Source organism: Falco rusticolus, chromosome 16, assembly GCF_015220075.1.
Source record: "Falco rusticolus isolate bFalRus1 chromosome 16, bFalRus1.pri, whole genome shotgun sequence".
NCBI lineage: Eukaryota > Metazoa > Chordata > Aves > Falconiformes > Falconidae > Falco > Falco rusticolus.
The window spans coordinates 7,787,119-7,799,467 of NC_051202.1; the positions used below are offsets into that span (position 1 = coordinate 7,787,119).

A 12,349-nucleotide genomic window follows, 5' to 3' on the forward strand; every position below is an offset into this window, starting at 1 on the left:
ATGCCAGAGCCTTCCCAGCGTGCCCCTCTGCAGCCTTTGATTACAGGTTTCTGATGCTATTGATTATTGCTGCAGTGGACGGACAGATCTGCCTCATTTTTCGAGTCGTGTAACACCACTCTGAGGAAAGACAGGGAAAAGATGGCAGCGTTAGGAGGAGGATTTGGGGAGGGGCAGTTTGGTTTGTACATCCCAACGTTGGCTCCGCATGCCTGGGGACCACCAGAGCCACGCTGCTGCAGCTGGGGCTCAGCAGAGGATGCTTCACCACCATCAGTCCCCTTCGGTCCCCCCTTCCCTGCTGCCGGAGCATCCCCGGGTCCCCCTAGACCTGCCTGCGTTGGGGGTCTGGGCTCAGCGGTGCCGCTGCAGGGTCTGGGGGGCTAGCTGGCTGGCGCGTGCGCACGCACATTGGGGAGAAACTTGAAGTCAAATGTCTGAAAGTCAGATCCCTTTTTAGTATGAATTTGCTGTATCTCATTCTGAGCACTAATTCCAATTTAATTGCAAGTGGCCTGAAGCCTCTTCAATAGGAGTAACAAATGGTTTGATTTTGTAAACTTCATCAGACTGCATTTTAAATGCGACACACTAGCCCGGCTCGAATGCCAATGAAGCACTGAAGTAGCTCTCTGTTTACTAATTATCCGTTTTTACTTCAAGCCACGCTGGCTGGCTTGTCTGATTAAATCGGATTTGTGGGATAGAGAACAGCTAGCAGAGTTTTCTCTATAGTAAACGAGATTGAAACTATGGGCCGCCTGGCTGCACACTGTAAATTATATTTCCTTTTAAAGGGGACGTGTTGCCTTTCTCCTGCCGGCGCACCTCCCGCATCCTAAACTTGGCTGAAACCCACCCGGCTCCTTCCCAGCACAGAAGGGAGACCCAGCCTGCCTCCCTCACCCTGTCGCCACGCGGGTTTTTATTTTAATTCCTCATCTCGCAGAGGCGGTGGGCGGGAGACAGCACTGCGCTCGACGCCGTGACGCCTGCAGCATCCTTCACCGTGACTTGGACAGGGGCGGAAAAGCCCCTGACTACTGCGCGTCGCATCTTGGTTGTCTCCAGTGATTGTGCTTATTTGGGATTGGGCCGCCGGAAAGCCGGGATGCGCGCCTTCAGGCTCATGGCTGTAGGGTTTTTCCTGCCTCCAGCAAACCTCTATCCCCTAAAAAACAGACCTTAGACCACCTGCTATTGAAAACTGCCCTGCACGATGTGGCTGGCGCGCTTGCCCAGATAGCATCTGAAACCCAACCTGCTCCAGCCTCTGCCTCTGAGCCCCGCGTCAGCGCCAACAGCCACCCCACTAATAGTTTACGGCTGCCGGCAAACAGCGCCGGGTCTGTCAGACCTATATAAAACCGGGGAAGACGGGCGAAGGTGGCTGCCGAGCACGGTACAACGGGGCTGCACTTTAAACCTCCCCAGTTGCTAAGACTTTAATTCCACGAGCTTGACCTACGCCGCCCCCTCCCTCAGTATCTATCTTTGTGCCCAGGGGCTTTTTATATTTTAATTTGCTTTTGAACGTCCTGCAAAATTAATGGCGCGCTCGGGGCCATTGTGCGGTGTACAGTAGAGGGAAGGGCCAGCGGCGCCCGCCGAGAGCTGCCACGTTTCCCGGGGAATGAATTGCTCGCCCGCCTTCACCCCTTTTAATTGTTGACAGTAAAAAGCGTTTAAATGCCGCTTAATTTGTAATCATCTTCTTGCAAAAAGGGGAGAAACCATTAAAACGTCAGGGAAATGAATAAATCCATCTCTCACTGGTTTGGGGCAGTGGCGTTTCTTTATCAGGGGTGATTTTTCTTCTGATGGCTGAGGGCTGGCTCAGGGCTGCTCCAGCTGGGAGCCCAGGGATGCGCATGGGGTGAGAGAAGAGGGATGCGCTCCGGCCTGGAGAACAGGGATGCGCTCTGGCCGAGAGAACAGGGCTGAGTTCCTGCGTCGCCCGGTGCGGCTCTCCTTGCGGCAAGCCTGGTACTCCCAAAGCCCAGCAGCGGCAGGGACAGCAATGACCCCGGGCATCCACTCATGAGCTTTCTCATTTTTTCCCCCCTCCCATCCTCTCTCAAAGGTGGGACATCAGTGCACATGAAGCTTAGGAAAGCGGGGGGGAGTGGGGGATATCAGCTTAACTGAACACCCACAGTGGAATGGTGCCCGGCAGAGTCCCTGCTTGGTGCCTTGGTCCTTGGCTGCTGGAGAGCCACCTCGGTGGAGCCTTGGGGCTGCGGACCAGCAGTGCCTGACCTCAGTCCTCAGCGTCCCACCACTGGGCGCTGGGCTCAATGCTGGGAAGCTGGGCCATCTCCTGTATCTTCCGCCTCTGCATGGGCTGGCATCAGCCTTCACGCACCACAGATGCTCCACTCCTGGAGGGCGGCTAGCACCAGGTATCCCCACGAGCTGTGCCAGCGCATGGCAACCTCCCTGTCTGGCATGTTTGTGTATTTACTAATGCGTTACCTAAAAAAAAATTAGTAATAACATGAAAAAATTGCCTTTTGCAGGTGTTGGCAAGCAGCACCCCAGGGGATGCCCAGCCCTGGGGGACCAACATCGTCCCCATGGGCCGGCGGGTGCATGCCCCTGTGCATGCATGAGGCAGCTCATCCCCATTGCTGTGGCTGCTGGAGTCGGCCCGTTTTTGTTTTTTTTTAAGCAGGGGCCAATTAGTTTCACAAATGAGGGCCCTACAGTGCCAGGGAGGATTTGTTACGGCCCCGCGCGCCAGCCCGGCGGCATTGTCCTGCCCTCCGCCCCTACGGGAGCCCATTGTCCCCGGCCCCAGCGGGGGCTGCTGGCGGCAGATTTATCGGGGCCGGCATCCCGCCGGCCGGGGCCTCCGCTCCGCAGCTGGCCGCGGCGCTGGGGGCTCAGCCTCGGGGACCTTTGACCCGTCCTGCTGTCACCGCCTGGGCCGCCGAGGGCCTCGGGGCCACATACCTCTTGGGATTTGCTTCCTACAGCCCGTTGGGGATGCTTTTTTTTTTTTTTCGGTCTTGGGAGCGTTTTGTCCGCAGCTTGGGGGGGGTGGGGGGGTGGTGTGCGTGAGCCCACACCCCCCCTAGAATAAATCCCTGCAGAGGGAGAAAGGCAGCTCCTATGCGGGGCCGCTTCTCTTGCTGCTTTTATTCCCATTTCACTAGGGGGTTTGGGCAGATTTGGAAGCATTTCTGGGTAGCCCACTGCATGCCCTGCCAAGGCTGTGGCTGAGCATCCCTCCTGCATCCCCAGACTGCAGGGCAGAGCTGGCTGTGGCGTGCCACTGTGCAGGTGCAGGTGACAGCGTGATGCCGGGGTGGGTGACGACGCGCACCGAGATGCTGTCAGGGATGCCCATCACCTGGCCAGTCCCCAGGTTTGTGGTGCGGAACTGGCCGGGAGGATGCTGCATCCGTAGCTGGCACCTGCCCGCACACCAGGCAGGAGCCCAGTGCCAGCACTGCCACAGCAGGTGCCCCGCAGTGCAGTGGTCCCAGCAGGCTCCCTCCATCGACTCAGCTGGGTGTCCCCCCCCCGGGCTGGTTTTGGCAGTGCAGCAGGCAGCAGCCCTCCAGCCCCTGCTGCGCCTAAAGGCAGCGCAGCCTCGTCAGTTACCTTGAACATCTTGCTGCTGCTAATGAATTGCTAATACAATTTTCTAGATAATTTTATTTCCATAGTCCTCACATTTTAATGTCTCCAAAAAGCTAGCATTTATTTGCTTAATCTCCCCGCGTAATACAATTTGCACTGACTCATAGGTTCTGAATAATCAGCTATGCATAAACGAAAACAAATAGTTTAATAACACAAAAGTCTGATATTTTTATTGACGGTGTGTAAGTGTCTGGGATTGGGGGTTTTTCCTTCCTTTTGCTGTTGTGTTGATGCAGCCGCTATTACACCCACAGCCGGTGGGACGGAGCTTGTGTTCATATTAGGGCTTGGGATTGCAGGCAGTACAGGGGTGGGCATGTGGCCCTCTTGCATCCCACCCACCGCACCTCGGGGTGGCTTGGTGGGGCACTTCTCAGGGTCCCTCAGCATCACAAGGCCTGAGCTGAGCAGCTCTCACAGGTGTGTGGGGGTGCAGTGATCGCCCAACTGCTGCCTTGCATTTGGGCATCGCTAGGCATCGCAGGGCTGGGGCTGGCAGCCAGCTCTGATGCAGTGAGGTGCTGGGTGATTCTGTGGTGCCTGAGTGGGATCTCTCCCTCTCCCGCAGGTACAGACATGGCCGTTTTCTGCCTGCTGTGTGGCAAGCGGTTCCAGACGCAGAGCGCCCTGCAGCAGCATATGGAGGTGCACGCCGGGGTGCGCAGCTACATCTGCAGCGAGTGCAACCGCACCTTCCCCAGCCACACCGCACTCAAGAGGCACCTCCGCTCCCACACAGGTACGATGGCACTGCCACCAGGATGCTCAGGCTGGGGCAGCTAGGGCAGGCTTCTTCCCACTTTATTAAAAAAAAAAAAAAAAAAAAAAAAAAAAGCGTGGGGGGGAAATGGTGAAATTGTCTTAAAAGTGTCAAGGCAACTGCAATTGAGGTTTTGTGGATTTAAAAAATGAAACGGGGGAAAAAAAAGAAAGCTGCATGTAACCAGTTGATCCAGTGTAAGGTGACATGTGACCTTCTTAGGGGGTGTGCGGTCATACCCACTTCGTCGGCTTACAGGCAGTAGATGCACATAATCAGCCAGTGCTTGGCCCTAATGGGATTAGGGCGACCTGCGCTACGTGTAGCTGGTGCTTCAGTGGCACAGCCTGCTGGGGCAGGGCTCAGCTCCAGAGGAGTCGGGCAGGAGAGCCGGGCTTTGACCGCCTTATGCCGTGTCCTCAAAGTGCCTGCACCGCGTCCTCAGCTCCTCCGCCAGCATCCCCAGGCAGGACCAGGGGAGGGCAAGGGGAGAGGTCCTGGCCACTCGGTGAGCACTGTCACTTGGGTTTGGCTGCAAAACACCCCAGGGCAAGAAAAAACAAATCCTTGGGGGATGAGCAGGATCGTGCAGGGGGGAGCCTGCCTGGTGCTCCGCAGCCCCGCCATGCATGGCAGCAAGCACCACGGCTCTCTGTAGCTGCACAGGTGAAGCCTTCTTTGCCCACCCTGTGCCTACATGAGCTGGAGGGTTGGGTACCCTCCCCAGCTGCGCTTTTATTGCTGGAAGGGAGGAAGATGCATGCCAGGCCAGGGTACCCCTTCTCCTTTCCCCTGTTCAGCAGTGTGTGTGCGTACAGCCTCCAAAGGTGACATCAGAGCAGCTTCTGGGGGAATATGCAAGCAGCACCACGGGAAGGTCACCCCATGGAGGCTGTGGCTGGCAGCTGCCGGACCCACACGAATGCTTGAGCTTGGGATCCCGATGTGGGAAACAGGAATTGCGCGCCGGTGATAAGCACGTTAATGCCAAGTGCTGGAGCTATATATAGCCAGTAATCCGGTGACCTGGGCTGTGGGTCGGGCCATGCGTGTCCCACCCTGACCTCTGCTGCTTTAGCAGCTCTTGGCTGTGAAAAAACAGCGGGATCATCGGTGCTTTAGGGGTGTGTAATCGTGTTGCCTGGTTTCATTCTGCACTGATGCAGGATGCTCACGCCCCTCCTGGGGCTGGAGTGCTCCGGGGGCCCCATCCCCCATTTACACAGCTTCTTCTAAAAACTGAGCACATGGAAAATGCTGTCTGCCTCAGGCAGCGACATTGCTATCTTTGACTGTAGTATCGAAACCCAAGGTGATAATTTGGAATGTGGAACGGGGAGGTGAAACGCAGATGCCAGCAGGTACCACCTGCCTCGCCTTTGGAGGGGGATCCGAAATGCATCCCGAGCATCATCCTCCTCTGGTGCCCAGCCACTAGCTGTGGGAGGGGGCGAGGAGCCGCAGGTCTCGGCTGCAGCACGCAGGGAGAGAGTAAAATATCATTTTAAAGAGGAAGCGAAAGCACAGGCATGTGAGTATATAACGAGAAGGACAATTTATGCCCAGGCACGAGTGCAGTTTGACATGGGGATAATGAAAAAACGTAGGTCATTGTGGATGACTTAAGCCTTCACAGCTGAAGAAAATGTATGAAATGCGGGGAACATTACACGCTTGGCAGCTCCGCACATCTGCAGCAGGACAAGTGAAATACAGTTCGCCATTCTTTACCATAAACTGTGCTTGTAGGATATGCGGCACAGAGAAATTGTAATTACAGTGACAAGACAAATCAGTAATATTTAAATATTCATGAACAAAGTCTCGGACGATCAATCTATCTTTATTGTCCTTGCCTTCGCGGCTGTAATAAATAAGTAGCTAGAGCCCTCACCTTTCCTTCAAATCATTCTGCCTATGGTGCCGAACCGGAGTTCATTTATCAGCTGCCCGGTCTGGAGCACAGGAGATGTCTGGGGCTGGGGCCATGCCGGTGATGCCGGGCGAAGAGCCTGGGCATGGGTGTCGGGAGGGTCACGGCACCCTCTGGTGTCTTCACCCTGCTGTGGACCCGAGCATCCCACATGCACAGGGATGCTGGGGCCAGTGTGCCATGCTGGGGTGGCTGGGCTGCTTCATCCCCCAGGATGGCGGCAGCAGGTGCCGGCGGTAAATGCAGGCTGGGCAGCCAGTTTTGGAAGGGTGCAGTGGCCATGGCGGTGGCTCTGACATACCCGTGTGTTTGCAGGTGACCACCCCTATGAGTGTGAGTTCTGTGGCAGCTGCTTCCGGGACGAGAGCACGCTGAAGGGCCACAAGCGCATCCACACCGGTGAGAAGCCCTACGAGTGCAATGGCTGTGGCAAGAAGTTCAGCCTCAAACACCAGCTGGAAACCCACTACCGGGTCCACACAGGTAGGTGCTGCTGGGGGGATCTCCGGAGAGGCCTGTGGTGCTGGACCGCTCCCTCAGTGGAGATGCCAGAGTGTGGACCTGGGTGGCAGCCGGGGATAGCAAATCATTGGATGCGCCAACGAGTAACTATTGCAAATAGGAGATCAATAGTCAGATTGGTTTTGCTGTTCATTACTTGGTTATCGGCTGCCACGGCAGCATCAATGCCGGTAGTTAATTACCACCTGGAGGCCCCAAGCCCCCGCTGACACCCCTGTTTCCCACAGGTGAAAAGCCCTTTGAATGCAAGCTGTGCCACCAGCGCTCCCGGGACTACTCGGCCATGATCAAACACCTTCGGACCCACAACGGCGCTTCCCCCTACCAGTGCACCATTTGCCTGGAGTACTGCCCCAGCCTCTCCGCCATGCAGAAGCACATGAAGGGCCACAAGCCGGAAGAGATCCCCACCGACTGGCGGATAGAGAAGACCTATCTCTACCTCTGCTACGTCTGAGGGAGGAGGCACAGGGGCGGCGGGGCCAAGTGGCAAAGGACTGGGCAAAAAAAACCACCAAACCCGCAGCGTCCACAGCCTTGTTTGTTTTCAGTTCTCGTTCATTGCTTCTCGCCGGAAGGATCCTGCAGCTCGCGCCGGGGCGGAGGGATGCACTCGCCCCTTTGCCAGCCCCATCTGCGCCCCCTCCCCGGCTGCTCAGGCTGCTTGCACCTTGCCACGGGGCAGCTTTCACCCCTTGCAGCCCCCAGGTATTTGGTTCCCAGTCAGCCCCTCGGTCACCACCGGCGCTGCCAGGAAGATCGGGTAGAAACGACATGCTTCCCCGAAAGCACACACATGGCCGGTGCTTTGGGCAGGCTTTAATTTCTGGTGTGCTCTGTCACCGCATAGACCTCACCATGGATGCCCTGCTGAGGAGACCTGAGCCTCACACGTGGGACACAGCTCCATGTGGGGCTCAGCCCCTGTTTCGGGAGGGTTCCCACACTCCTGGGCTGCAGCATTGCAGGTGGGAGAGCACCGGCGTCCAGCAAGCCATAAGTGCTTTGGCAAGAGCATCCCCCGGGGGGGTCCCAGCTGGAGGAGGGTGTTTGGGGCAGGGAAGCGCGTGCGAGCCAGGCTGCTTCGCAGTGCTGCCCCATGGTGCTGCCCCACAGTGCTGCCCGGGGTCTGGGCGGGTGCGAGGGGTGCCCGCAGGCTGCCGCCCTCCCCCTGACCAAAGACCTCTCTATGCATTTCCCCTTCCTTCCCTGCCTTCCCAGGGGGCAAGAACAAAGCCTCCCATGGGGAGATGCAGCCGGTTTGGTGATGTGTGGTCAATGCTAGTGCCATGGCATTGCTCTGAATGGGGGGATCCTGTTCTTTTCTGCTAATTTGGGGTGCCTGGAAGGTGCCAAGCGTGGTTTTTTGCCCAGCCCTCATCTGCAGGAGCACATAAGCGAGGGATGCCCAGTGGCAGGCAGCTTCGCTCGCCGCTTTTTTTGCTTTTTGTTTGTTTTTTTTTGAACTTTCTTTTGGAATATTTCCGCGTTTAGCACATTTTACTTGAAATTACCTCGGTTTTTTGTGACCTCATGAGCTTTTATTGATTTTGGGGGGACGGGGGGCGGTGTGGCCGGGAAGGCACGAGCCACATGCTCGGCGCTGGCGGTGGAGGGGTGGTGTGGTGGCAGCATCCCTGCCGGCCTCCCGTTGTGCATTATCCTTACCAAAACTGGTATTTGTTGCCTGGCCCCATGGGGCCGGGGGCGTCGGTTCTGAAGCTACCTCTTGTGTTTGTTTATGTTGTGTTTCTCCTTCGCGGTTGTGGAAGCAGGCTCCGTGGTTTCCATCCTGTGCGGTGCTTGCGGCCACGGCTGCTTTTTGTCATTTTGCTGTGTTTGGGTAAAAAAGGGGGGAAAAGAGTAGGGGGGTGCGGGACGGTGTCTGGATGGGGTTTGGAGGGATGCTGATGGCCCCTCTTGGTTTGGGATGCCTGTCCCACCAGAGCCCATCCCACCAGAGCCCATCCCACCTCTCCTCCTGCCCAGCAGGGATGCGGTTGCAGGAGCAGCATCCTCCCTCGCGCCCTGGTCCGGCTTTGCACGCACGTGTGCCTCTGCGTGCAGGACCTTTGCTGCTCCGCGTGGGGTGGAGGCCGCTGTTGTACAATCCGGGATGTGACGGTGGAGAACGGCTTGTTTAATTGTTGTGCCTAAGAAAAAAAAAAAAGAAAAAGTATTAAAAAAAAGCAAAACAAAACAAAACAAAACAAACAAAACCAGTTCTTTCACATGGAAAGTTGCTGCAATTTCTGGCACGTGTGCAGTAGCTCCCTGTGGTGCACCAGCACTGCTGGCCATGGGTGCCATGGTGCCATGGAGCACACGGCCGAGCTCATGTGGCTTTTTTTTGCTTTAACCTCCCCTCCCATCCCCTTTCCTCCTCTTAGTGCTGCAGCCTCCCAGCTGTGCCAGCGTTGGGATTGAAGTTGGAGCGGTGCCATGGGCACCTGTCCCCACACCTGTTTGCCATGGCGCAGCTGGCCGTGGCACAGCCCACGCCACCCCTCCATATATATAAAAGTATATATATGTGTATCGTAGCAGTGAGGACCAAGCGCCCCGCAGGGCCCCGCAGCCCCGGGCTCCCTCTCCCCTGGCTTGTCGTCAGTGTCGTGAGCGCCCGCCTGCCTGTCCCATTGCTCTGTGTTGCCGCTCGTGGTTCGGGTCCGTCGCTGTCCTCGTTCCGTCTACCTCAGCACCTCTCTGAGCCCGGGCGCAGAAGGTGCCCAAGTTCCCCTTTGATTTTCTCAGAGTATCTATCGGCTCCTATTTTTTGTACAACTTCCTCCTTCTCCCCTTGCCGTTCACTCCCTTGCGGTTCTGCTTGCGAGTCCTCTCTGTCCTCTAGCCACAGATGCCGTTAGCTAAAAGTTTCCTGAAAAATAAAGAAAAAAAACAAAAACAGTTGTGGTGTCTCCTAGTTGCAGCTCTCTGCATCTGCCTTCGTCCTGTGTAGATTCAGATGCATTTCTTTGTAAGACTTCAGTGTTTCTGACAGAGGAAAAAAAAAAAGACAAAAAAAAAAAAAAGAAGAAGAATATACTGCTGCAGTTTTTTTTCTCTCCATGTGTCACTAAGTGAAGTTCGTGCCTTCTATAGCAAAGAGAATATTTTTTACATCCTACTAATGGTAGATTTTTTTGTAGTGAACATTTTTTGTATTTTTATTTATAAGTCTCATAAGGAAAATAGCAATGTTCAGTTGTATACCTTGAATCTGCAGTTAGAAAAAAAAACAAACAACCAATAAAGGTAATTCCGTTGTCTCGGCCTGCCGTCTCCTGTTCCTGTGCCTGTGCCTGCCGGGAGGAGGAGGAGGAGGAGGAGGAGGAAGGATGCATCCCACCTGCTCAGGGCGAGCCATGGGGGGACCCGCAGTGGTGAGTTTGGGGGTGCCTTCTCTGCTCCTCTGGGGCTGTGGCGGGGACGGGGGGGGCGGGGATCCCTAAAGCAACCCCTGCAGGTGTGGGCTGCCTGTGGGATGCGGGGATGCCAACATCCCCACAGCTGGGGAGCAACCCCGCATCCCTCGTTCGGGGACACGCCGCTTCCCATCCCACAGCGCTCTGCCTGCCCGCCTGCCTGCCCGCCTGCCTGCCTGCCTGCCTGCGTGGCTCACCAGGGAGCTGAGCAAGTTTGCCTCAATGAAAGTGAACTCGTTCATTTAAACCTGACTGCAGAGTAGTCTGGCCCCCCGCTGTGTTAATTATCCTGTAGTTCTCAACTGATTGCTGTACACTAAGCTTAAGCCCTCCTTTATTTATTTACTGACTACATTAACAGCAGCGCCTGCACTCCTTTTGTGCTGCGGCAAACTGTATGGCACACTGCAGCGGGGCCAGGTGGGTGCTGACAGCACTGCCCGGCCATGCCCGTGTCCCATGGGTACTGCCCCCCACCCGCCTCGACGTTCCAATGCAGTTAGACATTAATTACAGCATGACTAGAGGATGCAAAGCATCACTTTTTTTTTTCCACAGATAGATGACACGTGCTGGGCTGCCACACGTGCTGCTTTCAAGGCCGGGCTTGTCCCATGGCCCAGGGCTTCCCCGGTGGGTCTGGGGGGCTGCACGCCCACCCCAAGGTCCTGGTTGGTGGTCCCTTGGGCTGCCCCCAGCACAGCTTGTCCAGGGGGGCTTTGGGCAGGTGGGGAGAACTGTGGCCCAGGTTCAGGCAAGCAGAGGTGGTCCCGCTGCAAGCAACCTGGCGGCTGCAACATCCCCGGGAGAAGGGGGAATGAACCCCCTTTCCAGCACTCGGCCTGGTACAAAGGCGTCATTATAACAGGGAAATTGTCATAGGACCAGGCCTTTGTCTGCACATTCGCGCAGCAGCTGGGAGCGATTATGCTGCAACAATGTTCTGTTCCATCAACATTATGTCCTCATTAAACCTTTATTAGGAGATTAGATTCAGATTTATTGATTTATTTTTTTTTTTTAAGAGGAAAATCCAGGCCTCTCTGGGAGACATGGCTGGAACTTTTTCCCCGTGTGTGGCACTTCCCAAAGCGGCAAGAGGGCAAAGGGAGAACCTGGATCTTTCCTCCAGCTTGGGCAGCTTCTCTTTCAGAGGGAAAGGAGTGCTGAGCCACATAAGGCGGGTAGGTTGGGTGCGGGATGGCTTTTTAGCACAGGGAAGGGCAAGGACCAAGCGCCCATGTGGCAACTGACGTGGTCTGTGGGATGCAGCAGCACAGGTGAGCATCTCCTGGTGAATCCCCAAGGGGCATCCAGGGTCGCAGCTGGCAGGAGAGGGATGGTGGAGGCTGGATCAGGGGTCCTGGTGCCCCATCCCCACCTCAAACATGCAGGCTGGGTGGCATCGCGTGCCTGGGTCAATGGGCCCATTGGATTTGTCTGTTGGAGCGTTTGATGTTACACGAAGGTGGCTCATTCCAGAGGGTGTTAATTGCCCACTGCAGTGATCAGGTCTGTAGCACCATCGATCTCAGCCGAATCAATGGGCTGATTTAGTGTCTTGCGAACTCTTTAACTGGACACCTCATCAATAGGCAGCCACTTACAGACCATCAGCACATTAGCACAGGCCGGCACCAGCAGGAGTCCGCTCCACCCATCCTCAGCCCCCCTGTCATTCAGCAGGAAGTTTTCCTGCAGATGACGTCTCCGTGACAGTGAGCAGGGCCCCAGTGGGCTTGCGGGTGGACTTAGGGGAGCCAGGTGATGTCAACCCACCTCTCGCCTGCAGCCCAGCCATATGCAGAGATGCTCCTGGAGCATAGGACAGGCTCTCCCATCATCTCCAGCGCTTTCAAGAGGATGTTGCCCATGCTGGCTGCTCAGGTACATTACTGGCATGAAAAGCGAGCTATACTTTTACAGGGTCTTAGGCAAGCCTAACAGGGCCAGGGACCACCCTGAAAACACTGTCAGTGTTTCCTGCCACAGACCCCTGACACCTGACATGAGAGCAGGTGCTGCACCGGGCAGCTCTGCTCCTCACAGGTTGGGCTC

General features: G+C 56.0%; 1 protein-coding gene across 2 annotated transcripts in view; it reads left to right on the top strand.

Annotated features, from left to right (window-relative positions):
* ZBTB16 (zinc finger and BTB domain containing 16) overlaps positions 1-10,140 on the top strand; it is a 65,707-nt gene extending 55,567 nt beyond the window's left edge. For both annotated transcript variants that reach the window (XM_037410032.1, XM_037410033.1), the window contains exons 5-7: positions 4,220-4,390; positions 6,660-6,827; positions 7,094-10,140. In XM_037410032.1, the coding sequence (XP_037265929.1) occupies positions 4,220-4,390; positions 6,660-6,827; positions 7,094-7,323 (569 nt within the window). In that variant the 3' untranslated portion in view covers positions 7,324-10,140. The remainder of the gene's footprint in view (positions 1-4,219; positions 4,391-6,659; positions 6,828-7,093) is intronic.
* Positions 10,141-12,349: the final 2,209 nt, after the last annotated feature.